This window comes from Azolla caroliniana, unplaced genomic scaffold (assembly GCF_043228905.1).
Source record: "Azolla caroliniana isolate FFs.n. ecotype wild unplaced genomic scaffold, voAzoCaro1.0.p SCAF_11, whole genome shotgun sequence".
In the NCBI taxonomy this organism is placed as follows: Eukaryota; Viridiplantae; Streptophyta; class Polypodiopsida; order Salviniales; family Salviniaceae; genus Azolla; species Azolla caroliniana.
Genome location: NW_028230446.1, coordinates 874,367 through 894,066, shown reverse-complemented (window position 1 = coordinate 894,066; position 19,700 = coordinate 874,367). Strand labels below are relative to the sequence as shown.

Sequence of the window (19,700 nt, the reverse complement as noted above, 5' to 3'; positions counted from 1 at the left end):
GTCGTTCGCCACATGTTGTAGAACGCTCACGTCGACGTATTGCCGAATGGTTGCAACGGCTTTCCGGTTCAGAAGCCTCCATTCCGACTCAAGTACCCCCTTCGGTATTTCCGACCTGTCAATCGGTTCGTACAGGTCCCGAACAATCAGAAGATCCTCCATCTTGATCTTCCAGTCGGCGTAATTCTGCGCATTCAGCACCATCATCCCCGGCTGCCCGCTGCCGCCGCCTTCCATTTTCTGCAGCAGCTCGCTCTGATACCAGTTTGTAATGAATCGACGCTACGATTCACCTTCTCCACTCAGCCACAACCGAGTAAGCGCGAATCAATGCAGCAGAAAATAGGAACCACAGAGAGAAACACACGAATACACAGGGATTAACGTGGAAAACCCTAGACGGGAAAAACCACGGGAGTACAAGACTCCAAACCAACACTATCCAAAGAGAAGTATACAATGGCGAGCTGCAAGGCGACGACCTTGAGCTCGCTGTCCTCGCCACAGGCGGCGGAAATACACAGAGGCGTCGTCCTCTTCCTCTCTCGCGCTCTCTCTCTCTCTCTCTCACGGTTGCTCCCTCTTCACTCCTCTTGAGTGGAAAAACAGAAAAATGATAAGCGACAATAAAACAGTTTGCCCTAAGTCATATTTATACATATATGACTTTGGGGCTATTTACAACTATAGCCTCAGAGGCCCATAGCAAACATATTCACGGATATGTCCCTGCATCCGGATCGCTCTCCGGGGTCTTCATCATCCGGTTCCGAAACCGAAACCGAAACCGAACTCGACGGCATTCATCTCCGACATCCGACCATTCCATCCGAAGGGACCGTAATCCCATCACACCTCCAAGTTAAGAGTCAATAGGCTTATCATTAAGCCAACACATTTTCTTACAATTATGTTTTTATCATCGTAACTTTACATGTAAATTCTCATACATAAGAGCTAAAATGAGTGACATGGTTATCATGCACCACATGTAATACATGAGCGCCAAATGGCAAACATGCATTTTATGCATGTCTTGTACCCTCAAATGCATGAGGGCATCTATAAAAGAGGGGAGGGAAAATATGAAAGGAAATAAATTAAAAAATTTTGGATGATCAAATAAGAGACTTGTAACCCTATTGTTGATGTATCTTCTCTCTCAAATCTAAAATCAAGAGTTAAATCTTTATTTTAGTATCTCTCTCTTGCCATATCGATCTCTCTCAATCTATCTTAAATACTTTCTCGCTAAAACTAGCATAAACTTCAAATCCTTCCGATCCAGAACCTTGGCGGTTCCACCTCACGATCCGCGCCTAGTGACGGATCTTCACGACATCGTCTCTCCGATCTGGAACCCGACTCCCCGGTTCTGTCTTGGCTTGTTTCCGCTTGTATAGCCACTAACTCCTTGGCATGCTTCAGCTTCTCCTCTGTCTTATCTTTAAGCGTCGGTATGCTGAATCACTCCTTTCGCTCTTTGGCCATGCATGTTGCCGCCGTGGTGACTTGTCCCCCCAACCATTCGACTAACTGTTGGCAGTTTCCGTACTGCGTGATTGTTGCGAATGCATGCACAACTTCCAATAACTCTGATCTGGAACCCCCAGCTTGGTGTAGCACCATCTCCCTGTCACTTTGCCGCGGCGACCAACCCTTCATGAACTCAATCAACTGGCCTGCTCCCTCGTTCTCCGACTATAATTCTTGAACAACCAATAGTAATTAATTATTGGGACATACCAAAGTTTATCATTGTCTAATTTTAAGGGAACAGGAGCACATTGGTCAAGACTATTTGTGGCCACTATTATACGATAGTACTAGCTATTTCATTGAGTCTGCTTCACTAATATGGTCCCTATTCAACTTCATTCAAGTGATACAACTTAGTACTCAAGCGTAGCCCTAAAGACAAGTCACACCTTCATTCATGTAATCTTGTGCTATAAGTGCATAAACTGGTAAGGTCCTACCATACCCTCCCCTCAATCAAGAATAGCTTTCATGTCATGTGCCCTTGTAGTTGGTCAAAGTGGACTCTTGTTAGTCATAGACATCCCTTAGAAACCCATAAGCAACAATATTGTCATTCATGGTAAGAATTGAAGAGGGAAAGGATCATATTTATAGCGTATGCCACAATGCCCACGTATAATAGACCATAATATATTTTAATGGGATTGAACATGCATGTAAGGAACCTATATTCTCATGCAATTGTTTAAGAAGAGTTGTTGTCTAGTGTGGAGGGTCCTACATAACACGCTCATGATGCATCATAATTGTATGTGCAATCGATCAACCAGGTTTAGGAGATTACCTTGGACAAGACCAAAGCCAATAAGTTTCAAGGAACCATGGCATATGGTATACAAACACGTTCGTCCATTTAAGGTTTTTTTAACAATATGGATGTGTTCAAGCACAAATGATTTCCTCTAATATTATTATTTCCTATATCTATGAGGTCATATCTAGAAGTGGGCATATATGAACATGGTCAAGGCATTGTTCCCCTTAGTTGGCCATGTTGTTGTATGTGAAACCCTAGCATGAAGTTTCTTACATTGCAACTCTCCTCTTTGAGCAACCCAAAATTTGTTTTTGGTTTTATTTCATGCTTATTTAAAGAAAGGAAAAACTCACTTAACACTTCACACAAAGTGATGATGTAATTGGATTTGAAGGTTTGTATCATCCATAATCATTATCTATTTAAATTAAATTCCAACAAGAGTTTGGCCACCTATTGAAATCATGGAAATAGGGACTTGCATTCTCCAATTACAATATGATTATCATGTTAATACTTTTGGTAACAAGATGGAGTTGTGGCGTGCGCATCTGCCATCAAACCCCAAGTGAAGTTGAGGATATTTCAAATTTCTTTTTGAAATAAAGAATTATCAGTCAAAAAAAAAGTTTCATTAAGCATTGTATAACTAATGATGCATTTTGTAACATGAACACTTCACTATGCATAAAAGAGCCCACAATATTTTACTTCAACAAATTGCAATCACTTTCTTTCTCTACTTTCAAATTCAATAGTTGTCATCATTCCCCATAATGCCCTTTGACAATGCATGGTTCACTCATGACCTAATAATAACTTACAAAATATCCTCGTGATTGAAGGTTTGGGGGGGGGGGATAATTCGTAGTTGATGGTACTATTGGAGAAAGGGGGTGTATGTTAGTCTTTTTAATTTGGGGTGTGTATGTGGTGAATGGATGAAAACATGACCAAGGAAATATTTTTAATGTTAATGATTATGTGGTGGAAAGTTGGAACCCATGGGTATTATTACGACATAAGGAAATGTGAACCACTCCTTACCTACTATTATTCATACCTTTATCAACATTCATAACGAGCATCCATTTTCGGCAATATGAAAATGGTCATTTTCTTGATGTAGACATGTTAGTTGCTTTTTTTAGGAATGATAATTGAACGGCCAAAATTGTGTTCCCCATGGCAGTTTTTCAAGCTCTAATATTTCCCTCTCTTGATGGAGAGAAAGGAAACTATTAAAAATGGTACTGAATGAGATTTCACGAACTATCAACTCATGTCATTGAGAGCAAGACCCAACTTGCCTACCTATTGACTCTTAATTATGGTAAAAAGATTCATTGATAGTAGTAAAAGCAAGAAATATAAACATGTAAAGTTAAACTCACACAGGGAATCAATAAGATGGTATTACTCATTTTGCATGCACCTATATCAAATCTTGTTAAATGTCTTCATAGAATCATCAGTTCTTGTTAGAAGGGGAGGAATGTTTTTTGGAAAAAAGAAGAAGAAGAAGAAGAAGAAGGGGAGGAATGTCTATATCCACATTGTCTATGCAAGATGAGAATCAGTGTGTTCATTTATGCTATTTGTTTTGATTTGCTAAATCAAAAAAATACCACAATAGATCTACACATAGATGGCATAGTTTTGGGGTAGGGAGGATGATCATCATCATTTATTTACCATCCTTGGAAACCAAGAAACACAACCTATGCAAACTCAAATAGATCACCTTCATACACTATTTTTTGTTAGCACGGAGGGTGTAGCCACACATGGTTCAGGTCTTTGTTTCAGGTCCCTCATATGCTTAAATAGAAAATACACATACGCCTTATAAGTCGTGCGACTGGGCGAGTCAACTCAAAGCATTGCTGAACATAGATCCATTTAGGAAACCCTTCGCATCATAAGTTGGAGATGCTCACCATCCATCTCTTCTTTAAACCATTTGTGCCCATGTGTGTCACATGCCCAAACAAGAAGAGAAGACATTCGTCGCTTCTTCTTTACTCTTCTATGGTGTGTTGCAAGCATCCCAAAAAGGCTTGGACGGAGTAGAGTGTAAGGAGATGTGTCCCTGGAATGTGCCAATGGGTGATATGCCTAAATGACCCGTAACACATGCTTTATAACCATAGCTCCACAATACCGATTGGATTCTCATTGTGCATGTTACGAGCTGATCCTAAACCCGATCCAGCAAGCACCCACGGATCCATGATCCGATCCGATCCGATGGACATCCAAGAATCCACAATCCGATCCGATGGGCATCCAAGAATCCACGATCCGATCCGATGGGCATCCAAGAATCCACGATCCGATCCGATGGGCATCCAAGAATCCACGATCCGATCCGATGGGCATCCAAGAATCCACGATCCGATCCGATGGGCATCCAAGAATCCATGATCCGAGCTGATGGGCATCCAAGAATCTGGCGCGGACAAACAAGTGTTGTGTCCAGGGTCGAGAAAGAGACGGGCAAACAGACAGATTGTATGTGAGGAGTATGTATGTAGAAATTGTATGTGTGTTAATTTCTTGTGTTTTGACACTATGGATTGGAGATATGTATGTATATGTAATCAAGAAACAGAGGCAGGGGACTCTTCTACTTCTACTTCTTCTTCTTCTTCTTCTTCCTGCTGCTACGAATCTCTGCATCCCTTTTCCTTCGGAGACCTCCTCAAATGGTATGTACCTGTCTCTGTAATCCTTTTCATTTTTTTTAGGGTCTCCTTCCCCTTCTGCTAGAACACTGGCCTTACCCACACCTTGTGGTTTCCCTTGCACTGACAGGTATGTATTTGATGCCCATTCTATGCCCCTGATGTCGAGATTGTTTTTAGGCTAATTGGTGGCCAGTTAGAACTTCTTCCAGTAAAACCCATCAGAAACTAGGGTTCTTGCAAAGGCATCGTCGAATTATAAGGTTTCTTTGCACAGACAGGTATTTGATGCTCATTCCATTCTCCGATTCGACGGAGCTATTAGGGGTTCCAGAAAATCCATCATCGCTAACCTTAATCGAGCTATGAAAAGAAGTAACTAAACCGTTCAGAAATTAGGCTTTTAGAAAAACCATCATTAAATTCTAATAGAGCTTTGTGAAGAAGACCATTTAAAAATTAGGGTTGCAGAAAGGACATCATCAAACCCGAGCATATCAGGAAATCGGGCTTTCGCAAACTCAGTCAAGAACCTGATACAGCTATGTGAAGAAGGAAGAGAAGCACGATCTCCTGAAAGGAGTTTTGTAGAAGCATCTGATAATGCTCTACAATGCCATCGGTATATCACCTCTTGAGAACATTTCATTCACACACTAAGGCTCATTATCACATACTCACACGATCGATTATCACCTCGAAGCATTCATTTTGTTATAATCGGGATTCGATCCGATCTCAATCCATCATTATAACATCATCACTACATCAGCTTTCAAAAGTGACATCGCCATCACATCGTCTTTCTAAAGTGATATCATTATCACATCATCTTTCCAAAGTAGTCGAAATCAACGTCTTGACGTCGTCATTACATCATCATTCCAAAGTGGCTGATCCAGGAAAGCTCGATGTTTCGACATCATCATTATGTCATGTTTCCAGAGTGGTCGATCCAGGAAATCTTGATGTTTCAGCATCATCATCTGTTCATCATCTTTGCAGAATAGTTGATACAGGAAATCACTATTTTCCGACATCACCATTGCATCATCCTTCCAAAGTAGTTGATCTGCGGAAGACCCTTTATAGCAAAGGATTCAAAGTGGATTCTGGGGTCTTTGCTAGATCCTCTACCCATTCCCCTGTACTGCATAAATTCAGCCATACTTCTTTTAATTCCTCCCATATTTGGCTTGATCAAAATCAGGCTATCAGATCGAATTGGTTTCCCTCATGGGCTCGGGCATATTCATCAAATTACACATTTATCAGCAATAAGGGTATGAGTAATAAGATCCATTCATGGGATGCAATTTCACCTCCGATGATACCTTTATTGAGTTTATGTTTTTCTATGCAATGGGTCTTTCGCGGAAATGTGATATCTTCTGAAGAGGAGATGCATCAAATAGTTCTCAATAAAACAAGGTGGACATCTAGCCTTGAAGATTCAATGCGAGATAATGGGCTCTTTGACACCAAGCAAGGTGGACTAGAAAGGTCACATCTCAGGAGGATTTTGAGTACTTCTTTAGCTCTCCATTTTATGCAGTTAGGCCAATCTATATTTCCTATGCTCAGGAGTTTACTTCATAAAGGAGGTCATGGTTTTACTTGTGGCGGAGCAGCTGCTTTAATGCATTTAGGGTTAACATTTGATTGCACTGCAGATAACGAAAGCTTTGAAGTTAAAAAGAAGTATAGAGAAAGGTCAGTCCTTACTTTCATGTCCTAGTATTTGTTCTAAGATTCGTCTTCTGTTTTTCTTTTTTCTCCTACTTTTGGTGTTCTGTTTCCCTTGTTTTCATGCGATGTTGTGCATTTTTTATGGATGTTTTGGATTGTCACTTCATATTTATAAAAACATCATGTGTAACAGTTATAAATGTATCACAGTGTTTTGGTACAAATCCTTCGTGATTTTACTAGTCCATAAAACTCTGACTGTACATGATTGAGTTAGATAGTGGTGGCAAGAGGTCAAGACCCCACAGTGCCTCAAAGACAAACAGTATCTTTATTTTATTATAATAACACAAATGAAAGAGATAAAACTGTCTGTTATTGTAATTATGTAGTATATGCCAATTATGGAACATTATCATGAATAGTAGCTGTAAATGTCTGTTATTGTAATTATGTAGTATAATAACACAAATGAAAGAGATAAAACTGTCTGTTATTGTAATTATGTAGTATATGCCAATTATGGAACATTATCATGAATAGTAGCTGTAAATATGTCATAATTGGACTAGGCTGCTTAATATGGCTTATTGTAGAAAATCATTTGTTGTTTTAGGTGACAGACTTTACTCTACCCAATTAGCTCGACTCCTAACAAAGTGTGTGATTGTGAGAAGCCAACAGTGGCTCATTGATTAACATGTCATTGTATTCTATAGACACAAACGGAAGAGATTAAGCAAATAACATAATACCAAGAATGGAATGATAATAGGGTAGTTGTGCTGCTACTCGGATTTCTTCTTAAGACTTATATAGGCTGCTGTCCATGTACAGCTCTATTTTCAGCATTATTCATCAGTCCATGAACTCCAAGTGTGTTTAATGGCTGTCCACCTTCTGGCAACATCACTATGTGCTCATCATGGTTTTCAGCCTTTTGTGGTTCTAGTCGAGGCACATTATCGTACCATTGGCCGGCTTTTATGCTGAAATCTAACCTTTTTTTTATGTTCTTAGAGGCACAAAAAGATTCAACTAGCTTAGCCTCATACCCAAGGAAGATGCCCTTCATGGACTTTGCATCAACTTTATCCCTGTTCTCATGTCTAATGTGCACAAATGCATCACTGCGGAATATGAGTATATGGTCATATTAGGCTGGTTTTCCAGGCCAAACCTCCTCTGAGATGCCACCTTTCAATGATGTGTGAGATGATCTATTGTGTGAACGTACTGCAGTTTTAGTCTGTCGTCAAAAGCCATGCAGGAGATTAGCTGTGGACAGCATGCATCTCACCCTATTATATAGTGTCCTATCATATCTTTCAGCCAACCCCTTAAGAGAAGGGCTGTATGGGTCTGTTACCTCCCTTTTCATACCAGGTACCTCCAGAATCTTCTAAATTCAATACTTATGAATTCAACCTCATTATCTGTCTGTATGCATTTTAGCTTTCTACTAACTGTTTGGGTGGTGACAAAGACATGAAAAGACTTAAATGAGCAAAAGCTTCATCTTTCTTTTCAGCAAATAAACCCAAGTTCTCCACGAACAATTCCCAACAAAAGAAACAAAATAGAAAGCACCCAATTCTACAAATATTGAAATGCACAAGATCCAAAAGACTGAGAAGTCTGATTCAATGCATCAATAATGTCACATTTAGTGATCTGCATATCTTGCAGATGGGTTGTAGAAGCATTGTTAGAAGACAATGTGGCACAAACATTTGTTTTTGCATCAGATAGCTCTTCAGTGATAACATTAGAGACTAAATTGGTCTTCTCTTTGCCCTTAGAGCTATTTGTATCATCATAAATTGTCTCTTTTACATCCTTTTTCTTGTCATTGGCATTCTTTCTACATTCAAGGTCTTTCTTGTGGCCTTCTTGAACTGGACTTGCCTTTGGTCTGACTCCTATTTCGTTATTCTACATCAGATTTCATGGTGTGTATTCCACATGCAACATTAATTGAGCCACTACTCTCACAAATAACCTTCTTGATCACTTCTTTCAAGATAGAGCTATCAGCCTATCAAACATAAGGTTGTGGCAATAAGATAATGAGAAAAGCAATGTTTCCCAATTGTTGGGAAGAGCATCAGAAAGAATATGGCCCTCTGCCTATTATCAAAGACTTGGATGCCTGAATTGTGCAATTGGTTCAATATGCTAGTGAAAGTGGATATGTGTTCATTTGCACTCTTTGACACTAGCTTTCTCATCAAATCCACTTGATTTATAGGTGTATTGTTTTCTTATGTTGTTCATAGCTTTTCCCAAATATGATTAACAATGTGAGGTTCACAAGTCTAACTCAACCATTTGAATATATGTAATGCCTGTCTTATTCAAGGTAGACCATATAAGGTTTGTCAAGGTGGTTGATTTCTAACTTTGAAATGTATGGTCACCTTGCATAAGAAATAGGAGAGAGGGGAGGAGATAGACAGATTTGAATTAGGAGTTCCATGTAAAGCTTGGTTTAATGTTCCTTTTATGAATGGAACATAACAAGCATTAATGTCCGAGCAACTTCTGCTTTGTGTGCCAGACCAGCTACAAAAGCGGAAGAAAAGTAATATCCAAGAACAATTGGCAGCATTGTGTCACATGCATAATCACAAAATAACTATTCTTGGGATCTGGAATCTGAAAGAAAATTCTCAACTTGCTATACTGAAATGTTCCCTTAGGAAAACATAATTTAATATTTGACCCTTTGACTGTTAATTGGTAATCAACAACGGTTTGGTTCAGTTTGAGACTCTCAATCTCAAACCACTTCAAACCAAACTGTTAACAATTTTGAAATTTAAACTGAATTGTGAAACCTTTAAATGAAAATCATAACCGCTCAAACCAAACTATTTTACGGTTTTCAAGCGCAAACCAAATGGTTCAAGACAAACTGTTAAGCTGTTAAGCCTTGCTTTTTACTGTTTGGTTTCAGGTCAAATGATTTTTGGACTGTACACTCAATTTTCAGCTTTTCAATAGAGGGTTGTTTTTTTAAAACTCAAAAGAAAACTAAAACTAAGAGGAATTGTAAGGGTTCAGGAGCCTAACCAGTTAAAGTTGTTGGGCCACGGTTTTATGGTTCAGTTCAGCTCAAACTAAACTGTTGTTTTTTCCTACTGTTATGTAGCCTCTCTTACTCCACCTTTGTCTTTTTGTTAGGACCTATGCTTATGGATTCTCAGGAAAATATAATTAATATTGAACTCTTTGACTATATATACCAAAGAATCATAAACAAAACAGCATTTGCATGCTCACATTCTTTCCCTGGCTTTGTCTGTCTATCAGTAGACATACTTATCTTCTTTCAATCTCTTTAATATTACATAAATATGAAATTTGAACCCGTGTGACAATGTTAAACTAAATTTTGATTCTCGATATAATTTGTTCATACATAGAAATATACTTGTAGGGTTCCCCTTAATCTCGTGTATCTCATGTAATTGGAAGTGTTATATTTATTTGAATTAGGAGGTATTATGGATATACTCTCTCAAGTGTTCCCAATTCTCTAACACTGAGATTCTCCATAAGTTTTTAAGCATTATTTATACATATACTGTACTATCCATTATGTGCTTTTGATCAATTCTACACCAGGTACTTGTAACTTCTCATGGAATTTGCCATTCAAATTAATGATATTAAGTAACTTTGTCTGCAGGAGTGATGAGAGCAAAGGATTGAAACTTCTTTCAGCAGCTTTTTGTTTACCCCATCCAGATAAGGAGGATACAGGAGGAGAGGATGCTTATTTCATTTGTTCTGAAAAGCATGTAGTTGGAGTTGCTGATGGAGTAGGAGGTTGGGCTGATGTCGGTGTTGATGCTGGAGAGTATGCTCGCCAACTCATGAATCATTCTCTAGTAGCTGTTCAGCAAGAGCCATCAGGCTGTATTGACACTAGACACATAATGGAGATAGCTCATTCTAAGACAAATTGTAGAGGATCATCAACGGCTTGCATTCTTGCTCTCTTAGACACTGTGAGTCACATGCATTTGCAAAACATGTTTGTTTTGTAGACTATTAATAATGCGATGGACCATTCTCATGTCCTTTCAAAACTTCTATTTTCAATCAGAATTTGCAAGCTACAAACCTTGGGGATAGCGGTTTCTTAGTTGTCAGAAATGGTCGTTTAGTCTTCAAGTCACCATCACAACAACATATTTTCAACTTCCCATTTCAGCTAGAAAGTGGTGGAGGCGACCCCCCTGCTGCTGCAGAGGTATGCATTGTGTATATGAAATAATTGCCAGATAGATTCAAGGATTTTGGAAATTCCTGCTATTTTTTACACCTGAGCTTTTTTTAAAGAGTCACGAAAATGAAGCTAAAGATTCTAGGGTTGTACAACCTGTGAAGGTACTGAACCACTTCTATTTCGTAACTTCATGAAGGCACTTTTAGTTTGGAGGGAGTGAAATTTGTTGGGCATTTTTGGTTACAGATAAAGACCCTGAACAACTAGGCTGACTTCTCTCCTCACATGTTACAGATTATTTTATAGATGATGTTGTGGATAATTTTGATCATGTTTAGAGATAATATTTATAGGTAACTTGAAAAGCATGTATTTGGATATAAATTTTATCAGATACTATGCTCTTTTGACAGGTGTTTAATGTCGAAGTTGCAGTTGGCGATGTTATTGTTGCCGGCACAGATGGGCTTTTTGATAACTTATATGATACTGAAGTGGTGAGTATGGTAGTGCAAGCTACCAGATCTGGTGCAAGTCCAGATATTACGGCTAAAAAGATAGCATCATTGGCTAGGGAGCATGCTGCCGATTGCAATAGGCGGACCCCATATGCATCAGCAGCACAAGATGCGGGTTTTCGATTCAATGGAGGGAAAATGGATGATATTACTGTAGTTGTGTCTTATGTTGTGAAGTGAAAGTTAAACCTTTGTCTATAGATGTATTAATGCGCAGGTACAAAAAAGCTCAAAGAGGTGAAACACACAGCACATATACATATACATATATATATTGATTGCTTGAATGCTACAGGTAGTTCTGGGTTTATGCTCTTGGATATGGTTCAATGTGAACCTACCTGCATGATTAGTGGAATAAAACGAGAAGAATGTTTATTGGAAAAGACGAAGGCTGTAAACAATAGTGGGAATAAATCTACCTCAAAATAGTTGGTTCTATTCAATTGATAAGGATCAGAGTGTAGAGTTTTCTATCCTAGCATGCAGAAGTGGTGATGGCATTCAGTTGGTGCATTGTAAAGATTTTTGTGCATTCTGTAAGCAGTTATCAAGGATAATTCAATGATTTGTAAAGTGGAAGATGAGAGTCTTTAGTTAATTTGTGTTCTTCATAATGGCTATGTGATCTGAAGTTCTATTAAATGTTCATTGTTTATCACATGGTACAACAATTTGTTCTTGTGGGTGGTTCATTTGAAACATTTGTGTAGAGACACTTGTAGTAATGCTGTTGTTTTAGCACTTGATTAGTCAGCTTATAGACATTGAATTGAAATGGAGTATGTATGTGATTTATGATTTGTTTACACTCTTGGATATTGAATAGTTCAAATTTGTTCATGATTGGTGCTCTGAATTCTGGACGTAGATGGCCATGGCTAATGTTGTCTGAGATGCACAGTTGTAGGTTCTTTCTTTCTCATGAACTCACCTAAATAATGTCTCAGAGGCTGATTTTGGCCTCTAGTAGATGTTAATATATTTGTCTTTCTTTCGTATCCCTTCATTACAAACATATTTGTAGTGATGATTTATCTCATTGACCAATTTCGACCTGAAGTGTAAATATATCTTTTTCAGTATATATGTGTGCATAGATGGTTTGTCATTTTGTTGCTCTGGGAGTGGCCATCGCTTCTCCCCTTTTAAATAATGGAAGGTTTTTTCGTAAACTCTTGAAAGATTAGTTATATGCCCACTTAATGTCTATGAATAGAAACTCTTCTTGAGCTTTATACTGTAACTATATTATCATTTGTTTGTTAAACGATGTTTATACAATAGTTACAAGGAAGAGGAATGAGATTCTGAAAAGGCCACTGTAGAAAAGGTTGGAACAAATCTGCTTGAGATAATATAGGTGTTCATATTTAATTAGAAAAATGATCCACTAATTTTAAATGGGCCTAATGTATCAACTTCATTTATCCGTATAAAGTGTCTCATTTTATCTCATATCCTTCTTGTATATTGTTATTATTTGCTTATTAAGTACTTGTAGGTTTTATTGTCCTTTCTTTCTGTCTCAGGAGTAGATTGGTTGGCTTTCCTTCTAGCTTAATGCCATTTCGTCACTTATTATCCAGAGTCTTGGCCATGTAGAGAGCAGTGACCCAAAAACGAGTAACATTATACCTTTTCTTGGTTTTTGACAGAGATAAGTTTCCATGTGGTAGCTACATTTTTGGAAGTCATCAATTACTCATTACACAGCAGATACCCTAGTGTGTTAACCCATGCTATTACAATCCTTCAGGCATATATGACATATCTCTCTTTTCCTATGTATTCAGATATCACTCCCAACCTATTCAGTTATTGTAGGTTACAACAGATTATCCGAGGAGGATTTTAGAAATACTTTTGGAAGGCCATAAATTTTGGTTTATTACTTACCATATAGTTGTGGTGGGAAAGCTCAGGATGAGGTAAAAATTCGCATAATCTAATGGTAATGTACAAACTACCCATTCTCCTTAATGCAGTCTAGGGAGTTAGAATAACTTACTGAACAATTGCCTGCATGATTGGTTAAAGAGAAGTCTTATAACATACAAAAGCTTGCAAAGCAAATCACTTAAGGAGAACTCATTACAGCTTGAATTGCCAACACATGATTAGGCATACGTGATTGATCAAACAGAAGTCCTGTAATGTACAAAAGAACATGAGGTGATCACTTAAGAAGAACTCATTATGGTTTGAATTGCCAACAAATTTAACAAATTTAGAGGATTGTGATGATAATTGTGATGGTAACAAAAGACTCTTTATAAAAAATGAGTCCAACCAAAAGAATATATGAATTTATTTTACATTTTATGATTCCAAACAAGATACATTAAACCTATCCTCACAACTTCAAATGCACCATCTTCCTCTTTAAAGAAATAGTGCTTTTCATAATTCGCACTTGACTATGGCACCTTTCCACTACTATAACACAAAGAGCATAGGATGAAATTAGAGGTAGTTTCCTTGAAGCGAGGTCCGGAGATTGGATAACCACAAACTGAGCAAGATACCCTTCCATAAACCTCCATTTCAAGTTTTTCTACAACATTTAAGACCCGAAATCCTTGATCGGGATCCTCAAGCAATTCAACAAACTCAGGAAATGATAGGCTTATATGACGATCTTCATCCTCAATACTGCTACTATCCTGATTGCGTTCTTCCACCGAGGATTGTGATGATAATTGTGATGGTAACAAAAGACTCTTTATAAAAAATGAGTCCAACCAAAAGAATATATGAATTTATTTTACATTTTATGATTCCAAACAAGAGACATTAAACCTATCCCTCACAACTTCAAATGCACCATCATCCTCTTTAAAGAAATAGTGCTTTCCATAATTCACATCGACTATGGCACCTTTCCACTACTATAACACAAAGAGCATAGGATGAAATTAGAGTTAGTTTCCTTGAAGCGAGGTCCGGAGATTGGATAACCACAAACTGAGCAAGATACCCTTCCATAAACCTCCATTTCGAGTTTTTCTACAACATTTAAGACCCGAAATCCTCGATCAGGATCATCAAGCAATTCAACAAACTCAGGAAATGATAGGCTTATATGACGATCTTCATCCTCAATACTGCTACTATCCTGATTGCGTGCTTCCACCGAAGATTTAAAACATGCTTTCAAAACTTTCATATACTTCCTTGCATCTTCCTTTGAGATCTCCCCATCCATGTTTCCAGAGGAGCGATACACTAAAGCATCAAATGCGGTGTGTTTTCTCTGATCTAAGGAGCCATTGCAAACAAGTGCGAGAACGGCCAATGTCATGCCGAAGTCTACTTTTCCTGATCCAGATGGATCCAAAGCAGCGAAAAGCCTTTCATTAATGGCCTTCATTGCAGCTTGAAATGCTTCTGGTTTCAAGTAATGAAGCAAACGCTTTATAACCTTCTCTAATGCCTCCTTCCGAATGAGCTTCTCTGATATGCTCACACGTGAGTTGCATGTTGGCATTAAAGATTGGTTGAGCTCTCTCTTAAAGTTGGCTATATTGCATCTATTAAGCCTCGTACACGTTTGAAAATTCCTTATGTCAAGGGCACATGTGAGCATTTCTCGAGAGGTTGTGCTCGCATTTCCTCGCTTAAAACATGATGAATCAACTTCAATGAAGCTGTTTCCAACTCTTGATCTCTCTCCTGAATCCACATCACTGGGTTTTAAACAATTAGAGACATTTTTCGGCCTTTTTCCGGTTCTTCGGAGATGCACCATTGCATCATATACCTCAGATCTTCCTGTCATCCTGTAAGCTTCTTTGAATGCTCTTTTTGCTTCGATAATGTCTCCTCCACCAAGCAAAGATACGGCCTTGTTAATCTGAGCTCTCCAATTAGTGGGATCCAAATTAAGCACCTTAACATATGCTTCAGATGCCTTTTGATATTGACCAATGTCTTTAAACAATGTCGCAAGGTTATATAGAGCCTCAACATGATCTGATTTCAAGTCCAATGCCTTTTTAAACTCAGAAATGGCTTCATCATGCTCTCCTAAAGCATGCAAAACTGATCCGAGCTCACAGTGAGCATCAGCATAATCCGAATGCAAGAAAATCGCATCAACGAGGGCCTCTTTCGCTGCCCTATATTCACCTACACCATAAAGAGCACTTCCAAGTAGTTTTAGAGCCCGATAATGCTTAGGCTCCTTAATCACTGCCTCCTTGTAATGCTCACATGCACTCAATAACATCCCTTCAGCTTCCAAAGCAATTCCTAAATTTACATGTATCTGAGGAAGAAGAGAGCTCCACCGGGCAGCATCCACCTCACCCAGATTCAAAGCCGAAGAGTAGGATTCCATAGCTTCTGGCATTTTACCCAGCGCATAACAGCAATTTCCCTCTTGAAAGAGAGGTCTCACATCTGTAGGTTTCAATTCTCGAGCTCGTTTGAAGCTCAGTAAAGCTTCTTTGCATAGTTTATGGTCGAATAATGTTCTTCCAATGGCCATGTGAGCATCAAAACCCTCATCTTGTGTGCAAGATAGGTCTGCCTTCTTTCGAAGCTCATTCAGTTGTTTCTGAAAATGTGCATAATCATGTCCAGACTCATTCCATGGCATTCTGACCCCAGAGGTAGGTAGACCCTGGACTCTACGAAGGTGCATCATCCTGACATCACCCAGGCTGCATAAGGGCCCACAAAATGACATCATGCTGAAGTCACATATGCGCTCACGAAGCGACATCATGGCTACATCATCGTCACCATCTGAAGTAATGAGATCTCCCCGGCCACCATTTGCTTTCTTTTCTTCTTTCACTTCAAGATTCCTAATTAGCACCTCTACCTCTTTGATCAAACTCCATGTACCATCATATACAACACCATTTCGGGGTGAGCTCGCCCACGATCCATGAAGAGCTCTAGTAGCAATACTTTTACTGGGGCTATTAACTCTTATTTTTGTTCCTTCTTCTGGGAGCCTTTTACTAGAGATTTGCACTTCATTACCTAGTTCTAAACCCAGCGCATTGAAATCTCTATCAATATCTCCTGCTCCATCATCATAGGTTTGAAGCAATCCATCAAAACAAAGGCCCAGATCAGGTTCGATATAGTCTCCGTAGGTTCGGAAAACTTCATCAAGTATAGCATCGATTTGGTCTTCATTGAAGCTAGCTTTAGGGTTCACAGCCACTACGAGGGCAGACATTTCTTCTCTATTAAGGTGTCCATCATTGTTAACATCAAATTTTTGGAGAATTTTTCTGACCTTTTGGACACGGATCGGGCTTGGAGGTCGATGATGCAAACCAGGGCCCATTGATCGTCTTGAATCTTTAAACAAGGAAATGAAGAAGAAGCAATAGAAGCTTTGTTGAATGTAAGGCAGTGGGTTTCTTCTTTCTTTCGTTCTTTTTTACTTACTTTCTTTTCTGCATGCTTATATCTGTGTGTGTGTGTGTGTGTGTGTGTGTGTGTGTGTGTGTGTGGGTGGCTGGATGGCTGTATTGAGCAGAATTAAAGAACAAATTAGGGTAAAGTTTTCTGCGTCTTGCTTTACACTCTGAGAACAAAGATTGCTTATTGTAGCCTTCATATATATGTGGGTGGCTAGATGGCTGTATTGAGCAGAATTAAACAACAAAATAGGGTAAAGTTTTCTGAGACTTGCTTCACACTCTGAGAACAAAGATTGCTTATTGTAGCCTTCATATATAATAATTGATATAGTTGTCGTTATGACTGAAGGTATGGTATTCCCTGTGGTCCATTTCCTGCAAAGAGATCTTTGAATGTAGCCAAAGGCAGATGATGTACAGAAATAGCGAAATAATGATGAAGAAATAGCACGAAATGGGCAGTGGCCAATTACATCACACCATGCCTTCTCTCTCTTTGTCTCGGTGTGCCTGTGCAGAGAAGCTTTTCCAGCAGCTTTCCAAAAGAAGAGATTCTGTCTTCTATATGTGTATGTTATGTTATGTATGTTATGTTATGTATGTATGTATGTATGTATGTATGTATGTTATGTATGTATGTAATGTAATGTAATGTATGTATGTAATGTATGTATGTATGTATGTATGTATGTATGTATGTATGTATGTATGTATGTATGTATGTATGTATGTATGTATGTATGTATGTATGTATGTGTATATGTATGTGTATGTGTATGTGTATGTGTATGTGTATGTGTATGTGTATGTGTATGTGTATGTGTATGTGTATGTGTATGTGTATGTGTATGTGTATGTGTATGTGTATGTGTATGTGTATGTGTATGTGTATGTGTATGTGTATGTGTATGTGTATGTGTATGTGTATGTATGTATGTATGTGTGTGTGTGTGTGTGTGTATGTGTATGTGTATGTGTATGTGTATATGTGCACATATACATGATCATCTAATGTCTTTTTGAGTGGCATGTTTGTCGAGTTTGTTGATCCATTCGACCCCCGACACGTACAATGGGTTCGAACACCTTTTTTATACAAATTTGGTGCGTGAGTGCATGCATGTGGTGTTCATTCAACTAGCACATGCTATATGGTTTTTAAACATTGCTTTTGTACAAAATCTCTCGTTATGTCATCAATCCATTAAAGTGGTCCACAATGATTCCTTCATCTATTCAGCTCTCCATATTCTACAGACTCATTGGATCTCGCATCCATCTCAATCTAGTTTATTGCTTGATCAATCTTTAGAAACCTCTTCGAATCAACGTCTTCTTCTCCATGGCGCTTCTCTCTCTCACACACATAGACAAGCATGAGCTTTTATAGTATATGGTTCGTGTAAGTCTACCATGCTCATGCCACCTCTATCTCAAGATCTCATGAGAGCTTAAGATCAACAAATAAAATGGTTTCTTGCACTTTAGTTCTAGTCAAATACATGGGATGAGATTCATAATTATATAATATATATGTATAGTCTCATAGTTACCTTTTGGAATAGCTTTGAGACTTGGAACTTTTGTTTTTTCTTTTCATTTATAGGCAAATGTGGCTACATTGGTTTCGAATTCCACATTTTGATTAAGAAAGAGAGATGTACGTCATGAGGAGTGTGCAAATGGTGTTAATCACAATGGGATCAATCTGTAGTCGTGCCGCATTTCGATAGTAGATCCATCCATCACCATCATGTAATCTACTGTGAAGCAGGTGATGCCTCTTTATTTCAATGCAAGAGGGGGGACAAAAGAGAATCCCTCACACCGACAAACGAAGAAACATGCTGACGAGTTTAACATGTACACTAACAAAGAGAGAAGAATGTCCCCATCACTATATGACACATTCACATATTTCAAAAGTTCCAACTCGCTTCACTAAACTTGGTCCTTTCCATACACTTCATACGATCGTATAATATGGTTAAATATTTTCTAACAAAAACTCAAAGCAAAGAATCAAAAGATTTATTTACTGTTTGTTAACTGAAAAGTGAAAACTTGACATTTTCGTAATACTCGCTCATACATTACACACCCTACCCCATTAAATACCTTAAACTCCAACTATGGCACCACATTCTAGATTGTTGTATACTCTCATTATTAAAAATATGATGCAATTAACCAGCAAACATTGCATTATTATGACTTTTGTTTGGCACAACTAACCTCTGTCCTTTTTCCTATGTAAATTTGGATCTTCAAAGAGCTCACAACATTTCTTTGCATGAATTCTTTTTGGGTGGACACGGTAACCTATTCAAGAATCAATAGATGAGCAGTGGAAAATAGTGACATTAAAGATATTAATGGGATTCCCAAGGAGAAAGCCTAGGGGTAGTTGTCTTTAGCGCATGGTTTGAATTTCCATAGCCAAGTACGAGGGGAATTACTTCAACAAGGTCTAGAATCTAGATTTATTCATAAATTTTACCAATTTATGTTGTGAGGATATGTTATTATTAAATATTTGAAGCATATTTGCCTTGCATTGACGACTAACAACTCTCATCAAAGATGGCTTAGCCCTACTATGATACACAATTTGTAGGTTAAATTTAAACTGGACCTTAATTTCTACTTTGTGAGTACATACATGCGAAAAGCACGTTTTGCATGACAAGCAATGTTTACCAACTTAACTTACCTCTATATCTAATTATGAAAGACAATATTTTTAGCAAATTATAGCAGTAAAATTTAATGAACCCACTATGAGATAAATAAATCAAGCTCACGGACAACTTGGCCACATGATAATTTTTCCTTTTTGCATCATAATATAAATTCTCAAAAGACTAAGTGTGACTACATGAG

General features: G+C 38.2%; 1 protein-coding gene and 1 pseudogene across 1 annotated transcript; one reads left to right on the top strand and one right to left on the bottom strand.

Annotated features, from left to right (window-relative positions):
• The first annotated feature begins 5,127 nt into the window (after positions 1-5,127).
• LOC147857531 (uncharacterized) lies at positions 5,128-12,088 on the top strand. Its single transcript, XM_087327648.1, has 5 exons — positions 5,128-5,267; positions 5,450-6,699; positions 10,370-10,691; positions 10,790-10,936; positions 11,326-12,088. Exons 2-5 carry the CDS (start codon positions 5,600-5,602, stop codon positions 11,608-11,610), a joined length of 1,854 nt encoding a protein of 617 aa, XP_087183774.1. The 5' UTR covers positions 5,128-5,267; positions 5,450-5,599; the 3' UTR covers positions 11,611-12,088.
• A 1,678-nt stretch (positions 12,089-13,766) lies between these two features.
• LOC147857530 (putative TPR repeat-containing protein At2g32450 pseudogene) lies at positions 13,767-16,898 on the bottom strand (annotated as a pseudogene).
• Between the last annotated feature and the right edge of the window lie 2,802 nt (positions 16,899-19,700).